This window comes from Sapajus apella, unplaced genomic scaffold (genome assembly GCF_009761245.1).
Source record: "Sapajus apella isolate SASKATOON/1434 unplaced genomic scaffold, GSC_monkey_1.0 scaffold4, whole genome shotgun sequence".
Classification (NCBI taxonomy): domain Eukaryota; kingdom Metazoa; phylum Chordata; class Mammalia; order Primates; family Cebidae; genus Sapajus; species Sapajus apella.
In genome coordinates, this window is record NW_022436944.1 from 58227384 (window position 1) to 58252450 (window position 25067).

At 38.7% G+C, this 25067-nt stretch overlaps 1 protein-coding gene and 1 pseudogene across 5 annotated transcripts in view; both read left to right on the forward strand.

The window, feature by feature from the left end:
* WDR48 (WD repeat domain 48) overlaps window positions 1–25067 on the forward strand; it is a 44730-nt gene that overhangs the window by 10405 nt on the left and 9258 nt on the right. For 2 of the 4 annotated variants that reach the window (XM_032270728.1, XM_032270718.1), the window contains exons 2-14: window positions 1256–1396; window positions 3968–4046; window positions 4732–4814; window positions 4930–5059; window positions 7000–7088; window positions 7892–7993; window positions 12429–12653; window positions 14524–14598; window positions 15518–15620; window positions 16774–16871; window positions 21493–21600; window positions 21999–22095; window positions 22592–22687. In XM_032270728.1, the coding sequence (XP_032126619.1) occupies window positions 1256–1396; window positions 3968–4046; window positions 4732–4814; window positions 4930–5059; window positions 7000–7088; window positions 7892–7993; window positions 12429–12653; window positions 14524–14598; window positions 15518–15620; window positions 16774–16871; window positions 21493–21600; window positions 21999–22095; window positions 22592–22687 (1426 nt within the window). Of the gene's footprint in view, window positions 1–1255; window positions 1397–1474; window positions 1674–3967; window positions 4047–4731; window positions 4815–4929; window positions 5060–5140; window positions 5255–6999; window positions 7089–7891; window positions 7994–12428; window positions 12654–14523; window positions 14599–15517; window positions 15621–16773; window positions 16872–21492; window positions 21601–21998; window positions 22096–22591; window positions 22688–25067 lie in introns of those variants that run through there. The other 2 variants (XM_032270746.1, XM_032270736.1) reach the window with 2 other exon arrangements.
* Window positions 23205–24057, forward strand: LOC116544463 (annotated as a pseudogene). The gene has a single exon (XR_004265920.1). The product of XR_004265920.1 is annotated as an actin-related protein 2/3 complex subunit 3 pseudogene (transcript).

Genomic DNA, 25067 nt, shown 5'->3' on the forward strand with positions numbered 1-25067 from the left:
GCTGTAGATGATTTATTAAATGTGTCCTCATTAATTTAAAGCACTATGTTTGTATCAAAATAGAAAATTTATAATAGAAAATGTTTCCAAATTTTGTTTTATTCCGTTGATCCTCTTATCTGTTCCTGTTGTGTTATGCCATTGTAATTCTGGTAGCATTATAGTACCTTTGAGACCTTTGAGGAATATCTTCCTAGTTACCTTCATTTTTTAAAATGTCTGGATATTCAAAAAAAATTGTACTATTTATTTTATCAACTTTTAGAAGGAATTTCAATGGGATTCTAACCAAAGCTGGGTTAAATTTACAGACTTAGTAAAAATTGTCAACATTGAATCTTCCTGTGTTGCAATATGGCATGTCTCCTTTATGAAGATTTACTTTTGTGTGTCTTTTCCTGTCGGTTGCATATGTTCCTGTGAAATGTACTCCTAACTATGAATTATTTTTGCTGTCATAATAGGTTCTTCTCTGTTTCCCCATCCCATTATATTTTTAACTGGTTATTTCATTACATTAGAAAGTTTTACTTCTGGCTGCCAGCCAGGTTACTGACTTTTTCTTCGTTGTAATTGTTTTCGGCTGAACCTCTGTTTTCATAAGGAACAGACAGAGGTCACCAACAGTAACAAAGTAGGGAAAAATGCCTCTTAGAAAAAGTTTAGTATGTTATAGGAGCTCAAAACCTCATTTTGCATGGCAAGTCAGGGAAGGCCTTTTAAAGGAAGTGTTGTTTAAATGAAAACCTGAAGGCTGCAATAGGAGTTAGCCAGACAAGTGGGAGGAAGAGTTTCCAGATAGAGGACCAGCGTGTGTGACGGTCTGGAGGCACAGTGTGCGTCAGAAGCTAGAGCAGAGATGAGTGGCCAGAGGGACAGACAGGGCGCCTGAGACCATGTTACGGAGTTTACATCCAGTCACGACTCCAGTAATCAGCAACTGAGATACACTGTTAAATAATTACTCTAGCTGCTTTGCAAAAAATGGATTTAAGATTGGGAAAGGAGTACAGTTAGGAAGCAGTTAAGTAGTTTAGCAACCTGCTCATCTTCGATTAGGCTATCATTGATATCATCCTTCTCTTCAGCCCTTTAGTCTTTAGGAGTAAAATTAAAATTAAATTTTTATTGGATTGAAAAAGTTTATATTGGAAAACATGGGATTTTTCTGTTTCATATTCGCCACTAGTAGACTACGTTTTATTACTGCATGGCTTGTAACTTTATAAGAAGCATATGTTGACATATTTGTCAGGTTTCCTATGTTATTCGAGATGAAGTGGAGAAGTACAACCGAAACGGAGTCAATGCTCTGCAGTTGGATCCAGCACTAAATAGACTTTTCACAGCCGGTCGAGACTCTATTATAAGAATATGGAGTGTCAATCAGCACAAGGTAATGCAGGGATTAAAATCTGTACCCAGCAAATTTTGAACAAATGGCTTTTACTGTCTAATATGATACCTTTCACAGTTTCAGATTTAATCTCTCTGAATACTGAGTTGTTTGGCATACTCTATAAAGACATTGCAACCAGAATTCTGTAAGCCTCTAGGAAAAAACATTCCTAGGAAAGTTTCAGAAGTGTTTTAGCTAAGAAAAGGACTCCATAAACTAGGTTCGCCTTAAGAGTTTTCTGCCACAAAGGAACAAAGTGATTTGGCCAGTAAGGGTATTACTTTTAACAGTTAATTTTTCTGCTTTAAATGTGTTCCCCAACAACCTCTTTGTAACCCTACTAAAAAAAGATTGAATGTCCTTTTATATTTATAATTAATCTTGAAAAACTATTTTATTTTCTTCATTTAAAAGTAATTAGGGCCACACGAACCCCATAGGACCTAATTAGATAATTTAAGGTTAGGCTGGGCGGTGGCTCATGCCTGTAATCCCAGCACTTTGGGAGGCCAAGGTGAAAGGATTCCTTGAGTCCAGGAGTTGTTGAGACAGCCTGGACAACGTGACAATACACCGTCTCTACAAAAAAAAAATTTAAAACTAGCTGGGCATGGTGGCACACACCTGTAGTCTCTGCTACTTGGAAGGCCAAGGTGGGAGGATCACTTGAGCCTGGGAGTTTGAGGCTACAGTAAGCCATGATCATACCACTGCATTCCAGCTTGGGCAACAGAGGGAGATCTTGTCTCTAAATCAGTCAGTCAGTCAATCAAACATTGGTGTTACAAATATGAAGACAACATGCTCCCCTTCAAAAGTTTCCCTTTCTTAAGCACGAAACAGGATTTAAATGTACGTAAAGATAAATCCCCAGGCAAATGGGAAGGAGTCCTTTTAGTATTTTGTTGGAACACTTATTTTGTGAATGACAGAAAAGAGGGAAGAAAAAAGAATATTTATTGATCTTCTAATTATGTGCCAGATGCTCTTTGCATTTTCATATCCAACATGATTTTAATTTTCATTGTCACTCAAGGCATGTATCAGGATCCATTTTCTTTCTCTTTTTCTTTCTTTCTTTTTTTTTTTTTTTTTTTGAAATGGAGTCTCGCTCTTTTGCCCAGGCTGGAGTGCAGTGGCACAATCTCGGCTCACTGCAACCTCTGGCTGCCAGGTTCAAGCAGTCTTTTGCCTCAGCCTCCCGAGTAGCTGGGACTACAGGGGCATGCCACCACGCCTGGCTAATTTTTGTAGTTTTAGTAGAGACTGGGTTTCACCATGTTGGTCAGGCTGGTCTCAAACTCCTGACCTCAGGTGATCTACATGCCTTGGCCTCCCCAAGTGCTGGGATTACAGGTGTGAGCCACCACGCCAGGCTGGATCCATTTTCATAGACGGGAAAATGGGCTGAAAGAAACTCATGGTTACGTGGCTAGTAAGTGACATTAGCACCCAGCCCAACTTGAAAACCCTAGTGTTAGACCTTGTATTTTTTAAAGTTTGTCTTTTTAGCAAGCTGTACAAGACAGATGTTCAGTTCAGAAAAAGAACCACTACTTTATGTAGTTGCCTAGAACTTCAGTCTGGCAGGCTCTGAATTCTTTAGCCAATGGAAGCCGTGGTGGTCAAATGTCAAAAGCATGAAAAGTAAGGAAACTATTTATGTTTGGCCTTGAAATGCTTTTTGGTACTTATGTGCAAATTGGAATGTCTCCTTTCTGGGAATTCACAGTATTTCAAACAAATTAAGGGAAACACCCACAAGAACTAACCTGGAAGAATCTGGAAATCTGCCTACCCTGTCCCAAACATCTTTTTTCTGGTCTTCTTTTTATGTCAAAATTGAATAGCATCATTTGTCAAACAGACTTGTACAGAGCTGTTCTGTTTGCCCCTGAAGTGTCTCAAACTTACCTGTTTTAGGTATAGGATATAACTAAATGATGTTCTTTAAAAGGCCTTCCCTTGTTATTAAGCGAGGTAAGAGGAGTAGTATCTCAAGTTACCTAATTGAAATGGCGACACAGGTCGTCCTTTCTCAGCCATTGGGTTCCATTTCATCTCTGAAGGACTGTAGATACCATGAGGAAAACATTTAACTCAGAAGGTGAACACAATAGGAAGCTGAAAGCAGAAGTGTTTCTCTCGCTCTGCATTCAGACCAGGCCTGTCTGCTGTTGAGCCTTCACCACCACTCATTCAAATCCCCCCAACTGACAGATTTCTTCAAGTCCTGTCCTTTCTAGTGAACCCTTTTAAAGGGTTTTATGTCACACACAGTATCTAGTCCAGAGTTTGTTGCCTTCACTTTCACAAGGCAAAAAAAAAAATGGAATTTTATCCTGGAAACCTAAGCTTTCATTAATAATAAAACTGTCCTGAAACGAAACTGTTTACATTAGTTATCTGGAGGCATCACCTATTTGGTGAGATTCTACTCAGAATTCCGGGGTTAATTTTAATGCCTAGAGCAGTGTCTCACATTAATGAGGAATTTAACCATATCTGTCATTTGTAATATATTTCATTCTCTAATGTAAACTCTTAAGATTTTTCTTTTAATTTCAGCAAGATCCGTATATAGCATCTATGGAACACCATACCGACTGGGTAAATGACATCGTACTCTGTTGTAATGGGAAAACATGTAAGTATTTCTTTGGATTATTATCAGGCTTCTGATATATTTTTCATTTTTTATATAAGCTTTTTATATTGAAGTATAATATACATATGGAAAAGTACACACACTTTGAGATTGCAATTCAACACCATTTTAGAAACTAAATACCCACAAATCAAGAAACAGAGTATTACTAGAAGCCTCCTTGTGCCACCCTTTCAGTTACTACTCCTTGCCCCAAGGTAACTGCTCTTCTGTCTCCTGAACACCAAAAGGTAATTTTGCCTTCATTTGAACTGTATATAGACTCATACTATATGTATTCTTCTTTTAGTCGTATTAATACCTCTTTTTGTTCTTACTTTTAGTAAGATTCATGCCTTGGTTTTGTAGTCTGAGTTGCAGGAATTTTTCTCAATCAAGTTAGTTGAGCCTTCAACTGGAACATTAAAAATATTTGCACTGGTTTTATAAAAAATACATTTTTTTCTTTGAACATGTGTCTTGAGATTTTAAAAAACTGAGGCAGTATACAGTAGGCTCTAGAAAGAGCTTTTAGGGGTGTGTGTGAGAGAGAGAGAGAAAGAGAAAGAAGTTAGTTTGAAATAATGTTATACATTGTTATAAGTTTAACATTATAACATTGTTATAAGCTTCAAAGTTGTAAGTCATACTACTAAGGAGTTTGTTAATTCTTTGCTTCTTCTAGTAATATCTGCTTCTTCTGACACGACAGTAAAAGTATGGAATGCACATAAGGGATTTTGCATGTCAACATTAAGGACACATAAGGTAAAACAATACAGTTCTCAGTGTCTTTAGTGTAATATTGGGATCTCAATACTTTGCTTGGCTCATTTTATTACTGATCTACAGAATAGATCATAGTATTTCTGTTCTATTACAGGATTACGTAAAGGCCTTAGCTTATGCTAAGGATAAAGAATTAGTAGCATCAGCTGGGTTGGACAGACAAATATTCCTTTGGGATGTGAATACTCTAACAGCATTGACTGCCTCAAATAACACTGTCACAAGTAAGGTGTTTAAAAAAAATTTCTTTGAAAGTGATCCAAGTTAACATAAATAAAGAATGGTTTATAAAACATTTTTGATAGGTTTGCATCGAGACAGTGGTTCATATTTTGAGAGTGCTTCTACCTACAGCGTTCTAGCCCCCAAGAGTATGATTGAACAAGAAGGAGCTAGTTCCTCACTGCAGTCTAAAAATGGTAACTTCTCCAGGTGTAACCTGGTTATTTTTTGTACATGTGCATGTCTTAGCTCCCTAGCTAAAATGTAAGCCCTTGCAGGGTAGAGGAGTCTGTCTTACCACTACTTTGTATCTTCCACAGCAATCCCTGGTCCAAATCCATACACGCAGCAGGTATTATTGAAGGAGGTGGTGATTATCTGACAAAGTAGGCGATTTTCTGACTTTTAACAGTTTTACTATATATTAAGAGCTTTTGAGTTAATGGCCAAAATGAAAAATACCCAAGAGAAAGAAAGAAAAGGTTTTCAGTGCCAATTTGTCCAATTTTCTGCCCTTGTAGAGCAGCCCTGAAGAATCAAGCCAATTCCAGAAGGGCCAGAAGGGTAGAGTGCTTCTAGAGGCAATTCGGAGATGTTCACAGCATGGATGCTTCATCAGCTAAGAGATCTCAGACTACCAAGTCAGGCTCATACAAGTCTAGATTTGAAATCAAGCTTCATGCTTGGCCCAACCAACTAGAGTCCTCTAGGCCAGGTTTCGGAAGGGACTGTTAGGAGCACATTTTGGGCTAGGCTTGACCTGGAAAGTCTATGTTGATAACATGGGCCTGCACTCTCTGGATCCCTACATTACAGGTCTGTTTTATGATGACTCTGTGAAGTGTTCACATTGACAGAGATAATACAGTTTTACTAATATAACCTAGTATGTGCCAAGAAGGGCAAGTTGGGAGACTGGCGTTTATAATCTCTTGAATGTTGTTTTGCTTTGTTTGCCAGGAAATATGTGGAGGTCTCAGCATTCTGTTTTCCTTGCTCTTGATTTTTCACCTGCACATTATTTCTGATTCATCAGCTGGTCCCTTTTAGGGGCTGTCGTGGTACATCATTAGGTTTTTACTCTATGGCTGTAAGGTCTGCCTCAAAGAGACAGTAACAGGAGAATGAAGCAGAAAAAAGCAGATTGTCACAAGGTCAGGGCCCAGGCTTAGTGGCTACAGATTCTGTTATAATAGATACATCTTGCTTAGACTTGTTTAGAGAGGATATCACATGCTTTTTAAAAAAAAAAAAAGCATAGTTATAAAAATAACACTAATAATGGCTAACATGTATTGAGTACTTGTTACAAGTAGACATTTTTCTAAACACTACGTGTGTTAACTCATTTACCCATAACTTTTTAATATGTTTGTTTATTGTAAAGTTGGGATCATACTGTATAGACAGTTTCATATGCAACTTTTTTCACTTCAGTGATACTGAGGACATGAACATGATTTTTGCTGTATATTGTCTGAATTCCTTCCCAAAAGGTTGTTCTGATTTATCTTCACACAAGCAATATATGAGAGTGCCATTGTACTGTTTTCTTTTTAGAATCAAGTATTACCTTGTTTTTTGTCTTGGTGTATGAAATAGTATTTTTGGTTTGATTTATGTTTGAAAAGTAGCGAATTGAACATTTTTTTCTTATTTATGGCACATGTGTAGCTTTAAAATATGTCCTTTAAGCAAATAGCTTTTCAGTAGCACTGCAACTTATCAGATATTTATTATTTGTATATATTCACATCCAAAAAATATGTAAATTTTGATAATACTGTTTAAAATTATCTCCATTATAGGTAGATTTCTTTTCCTTAGAGTATTTATAAAGATAAAATTTTCTAAATTGAATAATTAAACTTGTAATTTTTGCCGACTAGTTACTAAGCAGCTCATGATCTTGTTAACACTTAGCTCCATTTATCCTCAATAGCTTCTTCTTTAAGTGGGAACAAAGATTCCATTTATAGCCTGGCTATGAATCAACTGGGAACAATCATTGTGTCAGGGTCCACTGAAAAGGTAGGGGGAGCTTATTTCTTCTTTTTTAAAAAAAAAAAAAATAATTATATATATATATAATTTTTCACATACCTTGTCCCCTATTTTTTAAGCGGGTATTTTACGATTAGCTTCTTTTTATTTATTTAGAGTCTGGGTCTCATTCTGTCACCCAGGCTGGAGTGCAGTGGCATGACCCTGGCTCACTGCAGCCTTGACTTCCAGGGCTCTAGCGATCCGTCCACCTCAACTTTCTGAGTAGCTGGAACCACAGGCTCACGCCACCATGTGCATCAGGCCACTCCTTGCCCCAACTGGCTAATTTTTGTATATTTTTGAAAGAGAAAGGGTTTTGTCATGTTGCCCAGGCTGGTCTCCAGCTCCTTACTGCAAGCAATTCACTGGCCTTGGCCTCCCAGAGTGTTGGAATTACAGGCGTGAGAGCCACTGTGCCCTGCTCAGGGGAAACTTAAAGGGTGTTTTGAACATTAGAAAATAAAGAAACCAAAGTAATTTAATCAGTATAATTATTAAATATATAGACAGTGGTTTTGCCTAATGGGTGCTAAACAAAAGGCTTTTTTCTTTTTTAAATAAGAGTATAACTATTGTGTGTATAGTGGCAGGAGGTGAGGGGGCTGTGTGTTTTTGATGTTTGAAAGGCCTAATTCCCCGAGGTTGGGAGGCTTAGACAGTGCCCATTAGCAGAAGCAGGATTGCCTTCTCAGAATTTAATGGCTATCATTTGACTTCTGAGCATTGTCTGTTATTTAAATTTGATACTGATATATTTAGTTTGTATAATATTCTATTAATATTCACAGGTGTTAAGGGTATGGGATCCGAGAACATGTGCAAAACTAATGAAGCTTAAAGGGCACACGGATAATGTGAAGGCATTGCTGTTAAACAGAGATGGCACGCAAGTATGCAGTTTCACTTGAATGCTTACCTAATTACCTTGTCAGAAATGTCTGCACTTTGTATTGTATTGCATAGGTTGACTTGAACCAAAAGCCACGCATGCTATAAATTGTGGTCTAATTAAAAAGTTTTTAAATACTAACTTGCACATATAATAAGCTGCATTTAAAAAGTATTCTATTTGCATCACTTTTAAATAAAGATGAAACAAAGAATTTCCTTAGACTAATTCTAATGCAGATGAGTGTATGCATTTATGGTGCATAGAGGGTAAAATAACTGAAAATGTTACCTGTGAAAAGCAAAAGAAAGCTTTATATCAAATGTTTTTTGCCAGTGTATTAAGTGGAAAATTTTCTCACAATGGGCCTGACTTTGGGGCACATTTTGTAGATATAGTTGATAAATTTAGTTTTCTAACATAATGCTCAGAGTGAACATTTCAGAGAAAAACATTTTGGTAATTTTATACACTAGATTAACTCTGTTGGCTACAAAATTTGTGAATTATAAATCACAATTCCATTTATTGTGTAGCAGTGGAAAATACTTTTTCATCAATGTAGATAACAAAAAACAAAAACTAAGCATCATTTGATGGTATGACATACCTCTGCCATGTACCCTTGACTCCCTCAGCCATTTTTTTGAGAGTGCAGTGATAAGACAGATAACTGGAGTTGATTATAATAGGGTTAGAAAAGGGCAAGTAGGAAGATGATGAGGTAACAAACGCCATCAGTTTCTTCTCCTGTGGAAGTTAAGACAGAAATTACTTTAGACGTGAATCAGAGAAATAGTCACCTCCAGAAGTGAACAAAGGTTTGGAAACTAGCCAAAGGAAGGAAATCATTTTTTAGAACCAGGAGAAGAAAGGCTTCAAGATACTGTGGAGGTCTTTGGAGATGTGAAGGATCTTGATGTACTATGTGACCTTGAGGATAGGATTTTACTTCAGTCCTTAATTTGCTTATCTGCAAAGTGAGAATCATCATGTATAGTTTATATCTTTGCTGAGAGTATGTGTATCTGTATGTATTAATAATAAGTATTTTCTTGACTGTAAGCCAGGACATTTTCTAAAGCTCACAAGTTCCTTTGTGGCCTCATTTTCATGTGAGTGTAAGAAGCCTAGTGCAGTCAGCCCCTCACTGTTGTGCAGTGTAGCTGCAAGGCTGCACTTGAGATGATTGCCACGTCTCTTCAGTTGGCTTTGTCCAGGATTAGGCTGGATCACATGGTCTCCATGGTTTCCAGAAGGGGGCTGTGGGCCTGGCAGACCGTCTAAAGCTCTACCTGTCTACTGTACTCCATCTCTTGTTTCCTATCTGTGCATTTATGAATGTGCTTTTATAAAAGATGATTTAAGCATCATGTGTACAGTTACAAATACACTTCATCTGAAGTCAGCTGCATTTATCGTAAGCAGAGGCAGTATTGTGGCTCTACTTTAAAAACTGCCTGTTAGTCTCAGAATGCATACTTGATAGGTATCATTCTTCATCTAGTTTCTCTTCCATCCATTTTCCTTATTGGCAACTTAGACTAAATGTAAAATTACCACCAACAACCTAGCATATTTACATTAGTGAATTCATCAACAAAACAACTATAATAACTGCTTATTTGAGAAAAAGAGACGATGAAAAAAACTCTTACTGATTAATGAATTGATCAGCAAAACAACTATAATTATTTGGAAAAATGAGATGAGGAAAGAAACTTTTACTTACAGATTCTTAAATTCTTGTAATATGGAAGAGGTAGTTTTCAGTTACTGGGCCAGAGTTTATATTGCATCTTGCTAAACTGCCCTGTGAGCTTGTAATAGAAGGTATCTGGTGGCATCATAAGTCAGGAGCTGGCAGTAAGATATGTATCTTATAGGCCAGTGAATCCCACGGACATCTGCCTGTTGCCTCATTCTTTTGTTGTTGAGTAAAATTCTGATTTACCAAATTTATTTGAGGTTCTCCCTGAGGGAGTTCTGCCTGTAAAGAGGTCAGTATTGCAGTTGCTTTGATTGGTGCCAACATTATTGGGCAGAGCCACCTATCTTTTTATTCCTTTTACTCAGGCAGTTAATTGCTTGAGAAACTGGGACAACCTGCCGTCTTGATTTGAGCCAGTCATATCCTTGTATGGGTTTTTTTTTTTTTTTTTTGGCAGTACAAGTCTGCTCATTCTAGCTTATGGGTCTGAGGGTCTCAGAGTATCAGGCCACTTCTTGCCCCAACTTACCTTGTCCACTTGGCTGATTCTTTTGGCACCTGAGATAGTGTGTTAGTGACCATCCCAGGAACACTCCTGTTGGTCAGCAGCAACTTGGCCTCAGTATACTGGTGCTTCCTGTCTTCATTGGCAGAAACAAAGAGCACCTGATTAGGGCTACAGACTCTATTCCACTAAATCTGATTTAGCACAATCATTGAAGGACATTCTGTCCTAGTCCCAGGAGTTACCTCATAATGGACATCTTCATGTTTATCTAGTACAAGGATGGTGGCAGTGGAAATGTTCCAATGATTCTTCCAGCTCCTCCTACAAGATCTCAGGCACTAGAGTTCCTATAAAACAGGACATTCTTTAATCATTCTAACAAATGCTGCAAAGAAGTTGGCCAACATAATACTTTTAAAGTGGTTGCTCTGTTGCGGCGGGGGCCTGCTTTTCTGTAGTCTTAGAATACTGACTGCCATTAGAGATGACTTTGCTTCTATATCAAGGTTTATACAACTGTGTTTCCTTATCTGCTTCCAACTGTGCACCCTTAGTTTGGAACTTACCCTTTCCTGTTACAGGTTACCCAGGCCATGAGGACTTCTAACTCATCATATCTTTTCTTATCCTCTTTAAAGTTGTCAAACCTTACTCTCTGTAGATGCATAGTCTAGGATCTGAGGGATCAAAGCTTTGCCACCTCAGAATAACATCTCTTCCTGGAATGGGGAGCCCCTCCGTGGCCCCTACACCATCAGATTGCCACATTTCTCACTCACACATGTTTAACCGTACTCCTGACAGGTTCTTTACTGGTTAGTGTTTTGGTTCCCTCGTAAACCAGCTGGAATAGGTTATTAAACCACTGATGCTCCTGGCAGTTTGGGGAGTCTCCTAGTATGTGTTCATTTAATTAAAACATGCTTAGAGTTCTCAATGGCCCTTAAAGTCATGGTGCAGGCCAGTAATTTTTATTCATGTAATTTGGGCACCTTCCAAGTCTCCAAAGTTCCTTCTTTTAAGCTCTTTGCTTACTCAATTTCATACTCCAGCACAAGCAATTGCTTTTTCCTCTGGGCCATTCTTTTTCTCAGGGAAACCAAATTTTTATCCTCTTCTGCAGTAACTTGCTGAGTGTGGATGCATGGTGTCTAATTCAGTCTTTTTCTGCCACACTCACGGTGTGCTCAGCCCTAATTTGTGTGCCAGTAGCTTCTATGCAGTTGACTCTCTTGAGCCATCAGAAATTGTCAGAATTGCCAGTGTTAACTCACTTGAGGCTCGTATGAAAAGTGTCCAACACAAAGAGTGAATGAATGGTAAACCTGAGACTAGATTTTGTTTCTGACTTCTGTCTGTGGAATCCAAGAGACATGGCCTCATCAGGAATCCGGAGCCATGAGAAAGAGGATGAGACAGAGGTGTAACCCAGGGCTTCAAAAGGCTTGCTGGCCTAGTGCAGTGTTTGTCAAATATAGTGAACATCAGAATCACCTGGAGGGCCTGTTAAAGCGCTGATTGCTGGGTTCCACCAGAGTTTCTGCCTTGTTAGCTCTGGATGAGACCCAAGAACTTATATTTTAACAAGTTCCCGGGGGACACTGATGCTGCTGGGACCATACTTTGAGACCCATGGGCCTAGTGCAGATTGCTGCCTTAGTTACCACTGCTTTCAAACTCTGTCTCCATAGTAGTAGATCATGCAGATAGGGATTGCTTGCAGAATTGACCAGAAATCAACAAGTGGCCAGGTAGAGAGGACAAAGGCAGCTCTGCTCAGAGATTTCTCCTGCTGGAGTATCTCTAAGCTTAATTAATAGGTATCATTCTTCATCTAGTTTCTCTTCCATGTTCCTAAGTGCAAAATTACCACCAAGAAGCTAGCATATTTACATGAGTGAATTGATCAACAAAACAACCATGACTGCTTATTTAGGAAAAAGAGATGAGGAGAAAAGAGACTTATACTTACTGATTAATGAATTGATCAACAAAATGACCCTAATTACATATTTGGAAAAAATAAGTAATTTCCCCAAAATTAAGTGAATTTGGTCACGTTAGCCTATGGTGCATGGTTGTCAAGCCTTTATCAGAGGCAGAAACACAGGTTGTTAGAGTTGTATGTTTGATGGTGTGGACTCAGAAGTCAGGTGCAAAGGACAGGAAAGCAAGACCTTTTTGGCAAGTTCTAACTTTACCTTTCTTTGTTTGCAGTGCCTTTCTGGCAGTTCTGATGGGACAATTCGTCTTTGGTCCCTTGGCCAGCAGAGATGTATAGCAACATACCGAGTCCATGATGAAGGTGTCTGGGCACTGCAGGTCAATGATGCCTTCACACATGTGTATTCTGGTGGGAGGGACAGGAAGATTTATTGTACAGACCTTAGAAACCCTGACATTCGGGTGCTAATTTGTGAAGAAAAAGCACCAGTTCTCAAGGTATGTCATATATTAATATTTTGGTTTTATAATTAAGGTTGTTACATGTGTTAGCCAAATAGAGCAAAATCTATATTAAAATATGAATCAACATGGGGGGGCGCTCATAAAAAAGATACTCTGTCATGAGCAGAACTTGACAGGATAAAGAAGAGCAGGCATCCGTCTGGATGCAGAGTGTCAGTGTGAGATGCTTCAGTTCAGTGCTGGGCAGTGTTGTGTTGTGCTTTTTTGTTGTTGTTTCTTTTTTAACAGTGTTGTAAGTCGTCTGTAGAAGAAGGTGTGACTTTTTGGTACATCAGTGATGCATGGCTCTCTCACTGGTAAATTGTAGTGAAATTGTCTCACACTTGCCCCTTAGCTTGCCTGGCTTTCCTGAGTAGTCCTTAGGAGGAGAAATATGAGGAGTTAAGGTGATCTGTGAGCAGACGACAAAGCAGAGGAAGGTCAGGAAATGTGTCCGTGGTCTCAGGAGTAAGGAAGTAGACGAGTACTCCTGAAAGAGAAGAGGGAGCAGGCTGCTTCATACTCCAAACCACCACTGCCTCAGAGCAGCGCCGACGTCAGGCTCTGCCAGGTGGATCGAAGGATTCTTGAGGAAGTCTTGGAGGCCATCCATATGGACACCTGCTAAAAGTGAAGCCTAGACTGAAAAATGGCCAGTTCACATATGACAAGATGTTCAACCTCACTGATAGTCACAGAATTTCACATTAAAACAACAGAGAGGAAGTTTCCAAATTTAAAATGGAGGCAGAAAAATGATACTACTCCCTTTTCTCAGAAATCACCTGAAAACAAGGAAAATGAGAAGCAGAACTGCAGATACCCATTCTCTATGAAACGAAGTGACATCCGAAACCTCAGACTGCTGTGTAGGAGAAAGGGCTGAAAAGAGGAATGGAGATCAAATATGACAGTTGGGAGGATGCCTCAGTCTAAGAGCGCAGACAAAACTGGCCAAGTACAGTTCTGTAAAATAGATGGCATATCCTAATGGACCAAACCAATAATCCTTTAGAGAAGCAAAGAGTCAAAACTGAATTAGTAATTATACATCTACAACGTGTGTGCAGGCAGCAGGCTGATGGGGAGACAAGCATGGAGGGGAAGCACTTTGCATTATGAGTTCTGCAGCTGCCTGGATGTCTTGCCGGGGTCCTGGCTATGAGGAAAAGACTGAAAGAACTTGGCACAAACAACCATGTGTTATAAGGAATATCATCTTGAACTGAGGAGAATTGCTGCCAGCTAGGAGTCCAGCCCTGTCTCCACCACTACAAACCTCCAGTTTCCTGATGTGGGAAGAATGGTGGATGAATGTAGAGTGATTCACTTGTGTGATGTATACTTGCACATAAACATATTCTTATAATGTGCGGTATTTTACATACAGAAGAATATGCAGTAAGCTATTCCCAGGTGCCCCGTCCTTAGGCAAGGGTTATTTTCACTTTTACTCTGTTGTTAGGATGTTTTTTTTTATTTCAGACATTTTCAAAGTAAAAAGAAATTTATTTCCTTGTTATTAAAAAAAGAACATAAAAACTGGAGTAACAAAAAGAGAAAATTATAGAAAGTCTTCATCCTTTTCACTATATCCATTCATTTAAGTCCCTCAAATTAACCACACTTAAAACTATTAGCCACTGTTTTAGGTGAGAAATTACCCCGTTATACTTTTATAGGGCTATGAATTTATTTAGCAAAGAAAAAAGAGTCATTTTTCTGTGGTTCCTTAGTTTTTCACACGTGCTCAGGTATAGTCAAAATTGTTGAATGAAGGAGTTAATATTAATAATGTATCTAGTCCTGGCAATTCAGAAGAGTTGACATTCCACAAAGCAATATTTTTGTGCTTTGTTTTCAGATGGAGCTTGATAGATCAGCTGATCCTCCTCCTGCAATTTGGGTTGCAACAACTAAGTCTACAGTAAATAAATGGGTACGTTGAGGCATTGAGCTGGCAAAGGTTTATAAACCTGTAGTTTGTTATCACAGACCTGTCAGACACCAGTTGCAAATGCTCAGTGTGGCCCTAACTCTAGCATTGCTTTTGGGCAAAGGCAATAACCTGAAAGCCCTGTGAATACAGATGGAATCCTAAAGGCCATACTAATATTAAGATAATGGTCAAAATGACCATTCTGACTTCTTTGTCAGGAGCCAAGATACACATTTCATGTGCTTAGAATAGACACTGTTGCCTGATAAAATCAGTAAGTATTAGTACATCTTCTGACCTCATGAAGCTGCAGTTGAAGACAGGCAGCCCAAGTACCAACAAGCCAGGGAAACTCACCAGGATTCATATTTGTTTAAGCATAAGAGAAAGCAGAAAATTGTGCTTTCAAATTACTTTCCTTTTTCCTCATGTCGTGAAGAACAGGGATAGAAATAGAGGATAAACAGAAGTCATCCAAAGCACTGTTAATTCTTAAATCTTAATTAAAGAAGACTAGGTTTTCTTGCTTACCAGACTATCTATAGATAACAAAAGAGAAAGTGTTTGCATTTATTTCTCTTGATATGCAGGTCAAGTGTTCTTTCTGTGTACTTATTTTTTAAATGTTGTATATCTTGTGTAAATTTCATCATGCCAGTTCATGACCAATATAATGTTACCTAGAAGAGTTCTTCTGTTTTCGTGCATAATTTTCTCTCCCAAAGACAATATTCCCTTCTAAATATGTGTTTCTTTTTAAACAATGATAGATAATTGTATTGTGACCAAATATTTTTCGGTTGATGTAGTGGTTGTTGAGGTTTTCTTGTTTTTTTACTTTCTTTTTCCTGCCGCTTTAAACAGACTCACAAAGCTTATAGAGCATAAAATGATCAAACAACAAATTTTGTTCTTTTAGACACTGAAGGGAATTCATAATTTTAGAGCCTCTGGAGATTATGACAATGACTGTACAAATCCTATAACACCTCTTTGTACACAACCTGATCAGGTTATTAAAGGTAAGAAAATGGAAGGTACTGTATCCTTTATTGACGTTAGTGATAGTTGCTTAGAAATTGACAAAAAAAGACGATGACCTTTCTTTAAATGTAATTCTGATGTAAACAAGATAGTACATTAGTTTATTTTTAATGTAAGAAAAAGAGTTTTTTTGGTTTTTAGGTTTTTTTGAGATGTAGTTTTGCACTGTCACCCAGGCTGGAGTGCAGTGATGGGATCTCAGCTCACTGCAACCTCTGCCTCCCAGGTTCAAGCCATTGTCTTTCCTTATCCACCTGAGTAGCTGGGATTACAGGTGTGAGCCACCATGCCCAGGTACTTTGTATATTTTTAGTAGAGATGGGGTTTCATCATGTTGGCCAGGCTGGTCTCAAACTCCTGACCTCAAATGATCTGCCTGCCTCGGCCTCCTGAAGTATCTGGGCTAGGCATGAGCCACCATGCCCAGCCAGAAAAAGTTATTTTTAAAAATGCTATTAATGACTTTAAAAGTGGACTTTCCTTAGTTTGTTTATTTGTCCGACATCAGAATAGCCATGGTAAAGCCAATAGCCACTTTGTAAAATATATAGGATTTATCATTGTGCTTAGGTATGAGGCAGAAAAGGACAGATACGATCCTCAAATTCTACATGCTGCAGCTGATTATGGCAAAAAAAAAAAAAACAGTGTATGTTTAATGTCAGAGTTTGGGATTAGAATTTGTGTGGCACATTCATTTGTAGTTCATAGATGTTCATTCTGTTACCTTTAGAATATTCATTCAGGAAGCATAAAAGAGAAGGAAGATGGGAAGCAAAAGTTAATGCAAAGTGAGACTAATGCAGAGATTTCCTGTCATCATTTTGACTTTTCCCAGTGGATACAACTGTTGTCTCAACAGTTTTCCCCTTGCCATGAAGAGCTCTTTAATCCATAATGTATTATTAAAATCAGACAGTTGTTTCTTTGAATGTTTGTAAATGGGCATAAATAATTGATGGGCCTTGAATTGCTTTAGACGTAATTAGATAGTCTTTTGGTTTGCCTTTTTCTTTCTGGTAGCGATTACAGTTTATGTTCCTGTTATATACCAGTTAACAGTTGTTACCACACTGTAAATTTAAATGTAGAAGGATTAATTTACTAATTATGTTTTTTTTTTCCCATTAGGGGGTGCTAGTATTATTCAGTGCCACATTCTTAATGATAAGAGACATATATTAACCAAAGATACCAATAATAATGTGGCATATTGGGATGTATTGAAGGTGAGTATCTTTTTTGAGTTAAATATAGGTTGTTAGATCATGTACCCCTTTATTTTTTATTTTTTGTGTGTGATAATCAAGATAATGAGTATATAAATTAAGATTTAATCGCAGTAATACCTATGGGGGGTATACTTTCTTATATGAATATTAGATAAGGTCATAGTTCATCTTTTTAAGTACATAAATTGTTTAAATGGAATCATTTTCTCTGGTTAGTGTATTGTAGGCAATCTTACATGCTGCCTTAACTTAAAAGTCTCATCCTTGTCACTGTTGACATCTTGGGCCAGATAATTATTTGGGGTGGGCAGGGGGGCTGTTTCATGCATTGTAGGATGTTTAGAACATCTCTAACCTCTACCCACTAGTTGCCAGTAGTACCCTACCTTCCCCTCAGGTGTGGCAACCAAAAGTGTCTCCACATGTTGCCACATGTATGGAGGGAGGAAGAATGGTGTAGAATCATCCTAGATGAGACACACTGGAGTGCACAAAATAAGGCTGGCTGTTTCTTAGGATTTATGGACATCACTTTGAGCATAAGTTACAACTCTGGGTCATATTACAGTAACTCCCTCTAGGACAGTTGAAATGCATGAAGTTATTCAGTCACATTCTAAATAGCAATGAAGTGTTTGTAGGCAGATTAAAAAGTTGGTCTACTTTTATCATTCTGACCAGTCTCTCTTAATGTTGTTCGTATACTTGTTCAACAGATATTTCGTAGATTGAATGACTATCATGTGCAAACAGCCACGCTTGAGGGTCATAAATGATGAAAAAGTCTGTACCTTGATTCCCTCTGGTAGGAGGGACAAGAGTAGTGGAATATGAAAACCTTATAGATAAAGAAGAAACAGATTTCAGGATAGCTTATGGATGAGAGAAGTCAGGATAGCTTTATGTTGGAGAAATCATTTGAACAAGCGCTTAAAGGTTTCCGGTAGATGGATAATGGGGGTAGGAGGAAGAGCATTTCAGGAAAAAGAATGAATGGCAGAGGCACAGAAGAAGGATGGTGTGTGCTTATTTGGGGCAAGGTGAGCAGTTTTGTTTATTTGGACACCAGAGTAAATATAAGGAAGTAATAGGGGTGTAAGGTTGAAAAACGACATTTAGGTCATTTCCCAAAGAGTCTTAAGTTGCAAGCCCCAAAGTTGGCCTTTCTCTTATACTCCCAGAAGAATCTTGGATAATTTTAGAGCAGAAAAATCTCATGTTGAGAGCAGCAGTAGTTATATGTAATGGGAAACTGAAAGCTGGAAGACATCATGATTGGAGACCTAAAGGGAGCGACATCAGCACCATAGGAAAGATAAAATAAAGAAATAAAAATAAAGGAAGAGACAGATGTTGAGCGTATTATAAAGGAAGAATTGAAAAGAGCTGGTATTTTGGTTACGCTCCTGGTTATAAGGAAAAGAGATTCACTTACTTCATGATTCAAGAATAAGACAGGCAAGTTTCTTGCTATGGAAAGGGGACTGTCTCTGAACAGAAACCTTGGCTTGGCTACCACTTTTCCTCCCTGTGGGACAGCTACGTGGGAAGTCCATTATAAAACAGTTGTTTGGTGAACATTGCTTCAGAATGAGAGGCTTTAGTTCTTTGAGTAGAAAGTTCAGTTACAGCAAGCTTCAAAAATCTGATTTATTTTTCTCTACAATAGAAAGATGCCTGTTGGGGATGGGGCTAGAAACTCCATTGATTTTAGAGAGGGTTCCTTTGGGGACTGGGAGGATCCAGAACAGCCCAAAGGAACTCCTCAGCAGAAATTCTTGATTCTTCACTTTGATACTCTACCACAAATGTGTCCCTAACTCTGTCCTGTGGCCGGACTTCACCTCATGCTGCCCGGGACCTAATTGTCTCCAGAATACCCAAAAGAATCTGATCAGGCCAGTTACTCTTTGAGAGTTGATATATCAGTTTTCTGTATATAGGTCTGTTGTCCACTCTTGGTCTGATTAACTGAGGCCTGAGCAGAGTCCTGCTGTCTGAATGGGAGATCGTTCTACTTAGATGGGGCTAGTGTACATCGTGATTGGCATTTCTGTGTACCTAGCAGCTTCCCATATCCCGACCTTGAAGTTTTGGTATCAAATGATCAGGTGTAATAGACATGACTGAACAGCGTAGGACAGTTAGGAGTTTTTAGGAACATTGGCTTGGGGGTTGGACAGAGCTGCACCCTAACCTTGGCTCTGCCAATTACTCACCAAGTGGTCTAGGGAACATGCTAGGGAACATCTCTAAAATGGTTTCTTCATTCCTAAAATGTCAGGGGTGCCTATTCCTTGATGATGTTGAGAAGCACAGTATCTGGTACACAATAGGAGGCAGTTGCACTAATGCAGGTAAAAAATGGTATTTGTCTGGACTAGGGTGACAATAAGGGGGATGGAAAAAATAGAATGACTAGGAAAATATTTAGGCCTGTGAGCAAGAGTGATACTTTTTTCATTTCTTTTCTTTCTTTTTTTTTTTTTTTTTTTTTTTTTTTGAGACAGAGTGTAACTCTGTTGCCCAGGCTGGAGTGTGAGTGTAGTGGCGAGATCTCAGCTCACTGCAACCTCCAACTCCCTGGTTTCAAGGGGTTATCCTGCCTTGGCCTCCCAAGTAGCTGGGATTATGGGCATGCATCACCACGCCCAGCTAATTTTTGTATTTTTAGTAGAGATGGGGTTTCACCATGTTGGCCTGGATGGTCTTGATCTCCTGACCTCGTGATCCGCCCACCTCAGCCTCCCAGAGTGCTGGGATTACAGGTGTGAGCCACCATGCCTGGCCACAAGAATAATACTTTAACAAAAGGAGTATGAGGAAAGGAAGAAGCAAGAATGAGCCCCAGGTTTCTGGATTGGACAGTTTGGTGAATGAAAGTGATATAGGGAATGTAAGGTGAAAAACGGGTTATCAGGAGAAAAGGACATGCTGTGAAAGATGTTGAATTTGAGTTTCTGTGGGATATCTGAGTAGAGGTATCTGGTGGGCAGACAGCTGTGTAGTCTCATGCACAGTTAAAGAACTGGGCTGGAGAAAAAGGCTCAGCAGTCATCAGCTTGTAGATTACAGTTGATGTCATGTTAGAGTTTCCAAGAGACATATGTAGATTGAGAAGAAACTAGGTCATCAGTCTTTCAGGGATGTTGGGAAAGGAGGAAGCCACAATAGTATATGATTAAAAGGGGTGTGGGTTAGAAAACCAAGAGCCAATGGCAGCTCGGGGTTAGTGGCATTAACCTGCTTTGAGTTGATTTAAGATGTGACTGTAACGTGCACATGGATTTAAATAAAGAGGGTGGTCTCTGGGTAGAGTCTTAAGGGCAAAAGCCAGATAGAGTGATTTGAGTAGTGATTTGAACAGTGAAGAAACAGAAAATTTGACTGGATAATCTTTGAAGAAATTTGTTTGGAGGTGTTGGCAGGAAGAGGCAGAAACTGGAGAAGATGTGGGAGTCAGAGGGCCAAAGGAAGCTTCTGATTTTGTTTGGGTATTTGGGTATTTTTCAGATGTAAGAAATCTGAGCATATTTCATTGCTCCTGGGGAGAAGCCGGTAGAGACACTCATGGGTAGATGACAATACAAGGTCGTCCCAAGAAGCAAGAGGTGAGGGGACCAGAGCACAGTCAGAAGGGACGCCACTTTCCTCGCACCAGGGAGAATGACAGAGAAAGTCAAGGGGATTCTGTCACATTTCTCTTTGTTTTGAGAAAAAGGAATCAGAGTCATGTGCTGAGGGTAATGGGGAAGGTGGCAAGATCAAAGATATGAGGAAAAGAGAGATTTAATTGAGGTAGACTGCAAGACAGTGATCCCAGGGCTCAAGTCTTCAGTAAATGAAGGAGAGTTGGCCAGTTGGCCACGGAGGTTGCTAGATGGCAGTGAAGGAAAGGTGTTACAGTTTACTGCTGCTAAATGACAGGGGCCTCAAAGAAGTAAGTTTTTACATGGAGATGGTGGAGTAATGGTCTCCATACAGCATCAAGGAACAATGAATGTGGGAGAATAAGCAGTCTCCCTTTGAGAAGATGGCTGACAACTGGGACCCTCAAAAGAGCCACATCATTGTTAAGATGCGGTGGAAGGTGCATTCTGTGATAAAGCTCATAATTGAAGTGAGTTATAGTTGGAAATAAGCCGCTTGGTGCCAAGAGGAATTTTGAGACATACTGTTGGGGACCACGCTTGTTTAGGGAATAAGAGAAGGAATATGGAAAGATTGTGTATCAGCCGGAGAGGAACTTCAGTGTTCTTAAAGTAAGCGCTTAGTAACTTATTTGTTCTTTGGAGATCTTTTTTTTCCTTACTTTTGAATTCAGCTGACATGGCTTCCAGGTAAGTGTGCTGGTGGTATGTTATATCAACAACAGCACAATTAAATTACAGTTTCTTCCCAAATATTTTGTGGCTTTTTAATTTAAAATTTTTATAGCAGCAGATTGTTATTTAAGGAAATGTTTTAAGATTTACAAAAAGGACCACATTCTTTTTGAAATGTGCTTTAGACTGTTTCACTTAGACATATGAAAATATGTAAAATTTTGTATAGCAACGTCAGAATCAAGTGAATTCACCACTTAATATTGATCATTATACTTTCTTTTGATATATAGGCATGTAAAGTTGAAGATCTGGGCAAAGTAGATTTTGAAGATGAAATTAAGAAAAGATTTAAAATGGTATATGTGCCAAATTGGTTCTCAGTAGACCTAAAAACAGGGGTAAGTTAGCAATTAATATTTGTATAATTTGGGATAATTGGAGATTTTCATTATAGCTCATAATAATTATTATAGAGTCCTGTGTTTTTAAGTATGAAAGAAAAAAAATTATGTTAAAACTTATAAAATGGAAAAAGAAATAAAAAAGAAAAATACAAAATTTAAAAAACCAAAAAAACATTAAAAGAGAAAAAAATTAAAAAGTTTCAAATGCGATTTAAATGCCTTTGGTATCCCAGGAAACTAAATTGTGTAGTTGCAAAATGTGCATACAAAACACATTTTGTTTCTGAATTGATGACTTAGCACTTTAGTCAAATAGTACACATAGATGAAGGTTTTAGACTTGTTTGGAGAATGTATTCAAATGAATGCCACTAAGGTTTTTCTTTTGATAGATGTTAACTATTACTTTGGACGAAAGTGACTGTTTTGCTGCCTGGGTTTCTGCAAAAGATGCTGGTTTCAGCAGCCCTGATGGGTCAGATCCAAAATGTGAGTTTAAGTGTCCTTCATTTTTTTTCCTCCCTCCTAAAGAGAAGGTGGATATGAGCTGTTTCTTGCTAAGTACTTATCTTTGTAAAAGTTCTTTATGTTTTGTTGGTTATGTCCTAAAAATGTGGTATATACAAATACCTGAGGTATACAAATTGTTTCAATAACTTCATATGGAAATAGCTTCATATGGAAGTAACTTCATATGGAAATGAGAATGTGATTCTCATTTTTGTTTGTTTTTAAAGAATAGCTCTATCCGAACAACCAAGTAGAATATCTGTTTGCTCCATACCATCATTGCTTTAAACGTTCTAAGATAAAATTTTAGCAGAATTGGCAGAATGAATCAAGTGTTGATTTTAGGCATCATTGGCATTAGGTTAGGAATTTAACATCAGAATATGTACAAACTTAGAATTTTTACTCTATTTTTAGGTTAAAGCCAATTAACTCTCTTTTCCATTTTATCTCTTGTTAATTAACTTTTTTACAGTGAATTTAGGAGGACTTTTACTCCAAGCACTCTTGGAATATTGGCCTAGAACACATGTGAATCCAATGGATGAAGAGGAAAATGAAGTAAACCATGGTTAGTTTTTATATTCAGATAGTTGCATAAAAAGTTAAAGGTACTTAAAAGGTACTTACTTAAACTGTTTGCTGAAATATTTATGATGTGCTCAATTTATTGTCCTCCCTTCCACATCTCAAAGTAGGAACATCCATCCAGTCTTAACCGAGATAGAGATTCCAAAAGAACAGACCACTTTATGATGTGGTTTTTAGTGAGACTGCTCAAGATAAATAAAATACCCTATAGGGTATATACCCTATGCCCTATATTTATATTCAGATGACTTTTATCTTAAAACAAGGCACCTTATTATTTCAAAAATATTCCTCACAGTACCTGTGATCTTTTGGATTAAACTCCAAAGCTAGGCAGTTAACTGCATCAGAAAGCCAGGTTTGTCATTACACAGTCATTCTTCATGTTGGCCTGAAATGTTATTTCCTAGTCTCATGGCCTGCCTGATTTTGACTCTGTTTCCAAAAGAAAATAAAAAAATCAAATTGCAACTTACAAGTGACTGGGCATATGCTTAAGCATGTGTAAAGAATTAATGTCACCTGCTCCTCTGGGTTGAAACCCGGGCGCTGCCAAGATGCCGGCTTACCACTCTTCTCTCATGGATCCTGACACCAAACTCATTGGAAACATGGCACTGTTACCTATCAGAAGTCAATTCAAAGGACCTGCCCCCAGAGAGATAAAAGATACAGATATTGTGGATGAAGCCATCTATTACTTCAAGGCCAATGTCTTCTTCAAGAACTATGAAATTAAGAATGAAGCTGATAGGACCTTGATATGTATAACTCTCTACATTTCTGAGTGTCTGAAGAAACTCCAAAAGTGCAATTCCAAAAGCCAAGGTGAGAAAGAAATGTATACACTGGGAATCACTAATTTTCCCATTCCTGGAGAGCCTCGTTTTCCACTTAATGCGATTTATGCCAAACCTGCAAACAAACAGGAAGATGAAGTGATGAGAGCCTATTTACAATAGCTAAGGCAAAAGACTGGACTGAGACTTTGTGAGAAAGCTTTCGACCCTCAGAATGATAAACCCAGCAAGTGGTGGACTTGCTTTGTGAAGAGACAGTTCATGAACAGGAGTCTTTCAGGACCTGGACAGTGAAGGGAGCTCGGGCAGCCACCCTCTCCAGAGCTCTGGGCAGCATTTTCCAGCAAGATATATACCATCTTTTGCCTTTATTTCATAAAGTTTTATACAGAAGAGAGAAGAGCATGTCTTTACTTGAAAAACTCTTGATCAAGAATTCGGATAGGAGAAAAGAAAGTGTGTTATCAAGGGTGATTTGAAATTTTCTGCAGTATTATGCTGGCGCTTAATAAGAATAAGTAATAATAAAGAAATTTCTAAAATTCAAAAAAAAAAAAAAAGAATTAATGTCGTTGAGGACATTTGAAAGGTGTGCATGCCACAGGCAGTGGCAGTAACTTCCTGTGAGCAGCAGAGGAGAACATGTTTTGAATATATGAATTTGTCTCAGTTTGATCAAAGGAAGGGGAAAAAATAACTTAGAATTTCACATCTCATGTGTAACCTATAGCTGGTTGAGGAGTCACTGAGTCCCATCTACTGAGGCTTACTCTGCTGAAGATTATCTGATGGCCACCAGAAGTGAGCAACAATTGCGAGTACCTCCTGCCAGGGACTTTGTTCTGGCTGTCAAATTCATCCATAATGATGTGTGGAATTTAGATCTCTCACATGAGGTTGACATGCTTCCTTGAAAACCAGTCTTCAATATTCCTGTCAGAGAGAGGGTGCTGTTACCTCCCCTAGGGTGGCTTTTCTTTTACATCACCTGACACACTTTGATCTCTGTCGGAATTGTACAGTGGGCTTAGAGCCAAAGAAACTGATGGAAAAGTTTTCCACAGAGGGTCAGGAAAGCTAGATTCTGGGGTGGGCTCTGCTGCTTAACAGCTATGTTGCTGTGGACATACCATTTCCAGTTAGATGGGATTCCCTCAGAGGCCCAAATAAGCAATAAGGATTAAGTTATCAGAACAGTGGGTGAGGAGTGTAAGGAAGACATCACCAGAAACCACATCATCCTTAACATCAGACTGCATGGGAAAGGCAGGGCAGGGCATGGCCACCTCCTCATCCAGACCTCAGACCACAGCACCTGCAGCATCCTCAGTGGACACTCTGGAGTTGGTCAGATGGTGCTTGGTGAGCTGCTCTCCTATTCAGGGCCCCTCAGCAAGTTTCAGATGTTGGTACTAAAGACACATTAGTATGGCCCCTGTCCTTGAGGAGCTGATGTTCAGACATGGCAGAGTTACTTATGGAAAGCATTTCGAGATAGAAGAGTTGAGTGCTAGGAGAGAGGTTCCACAAATGCGATAGGACTTCAGGGGGTCACGTGCT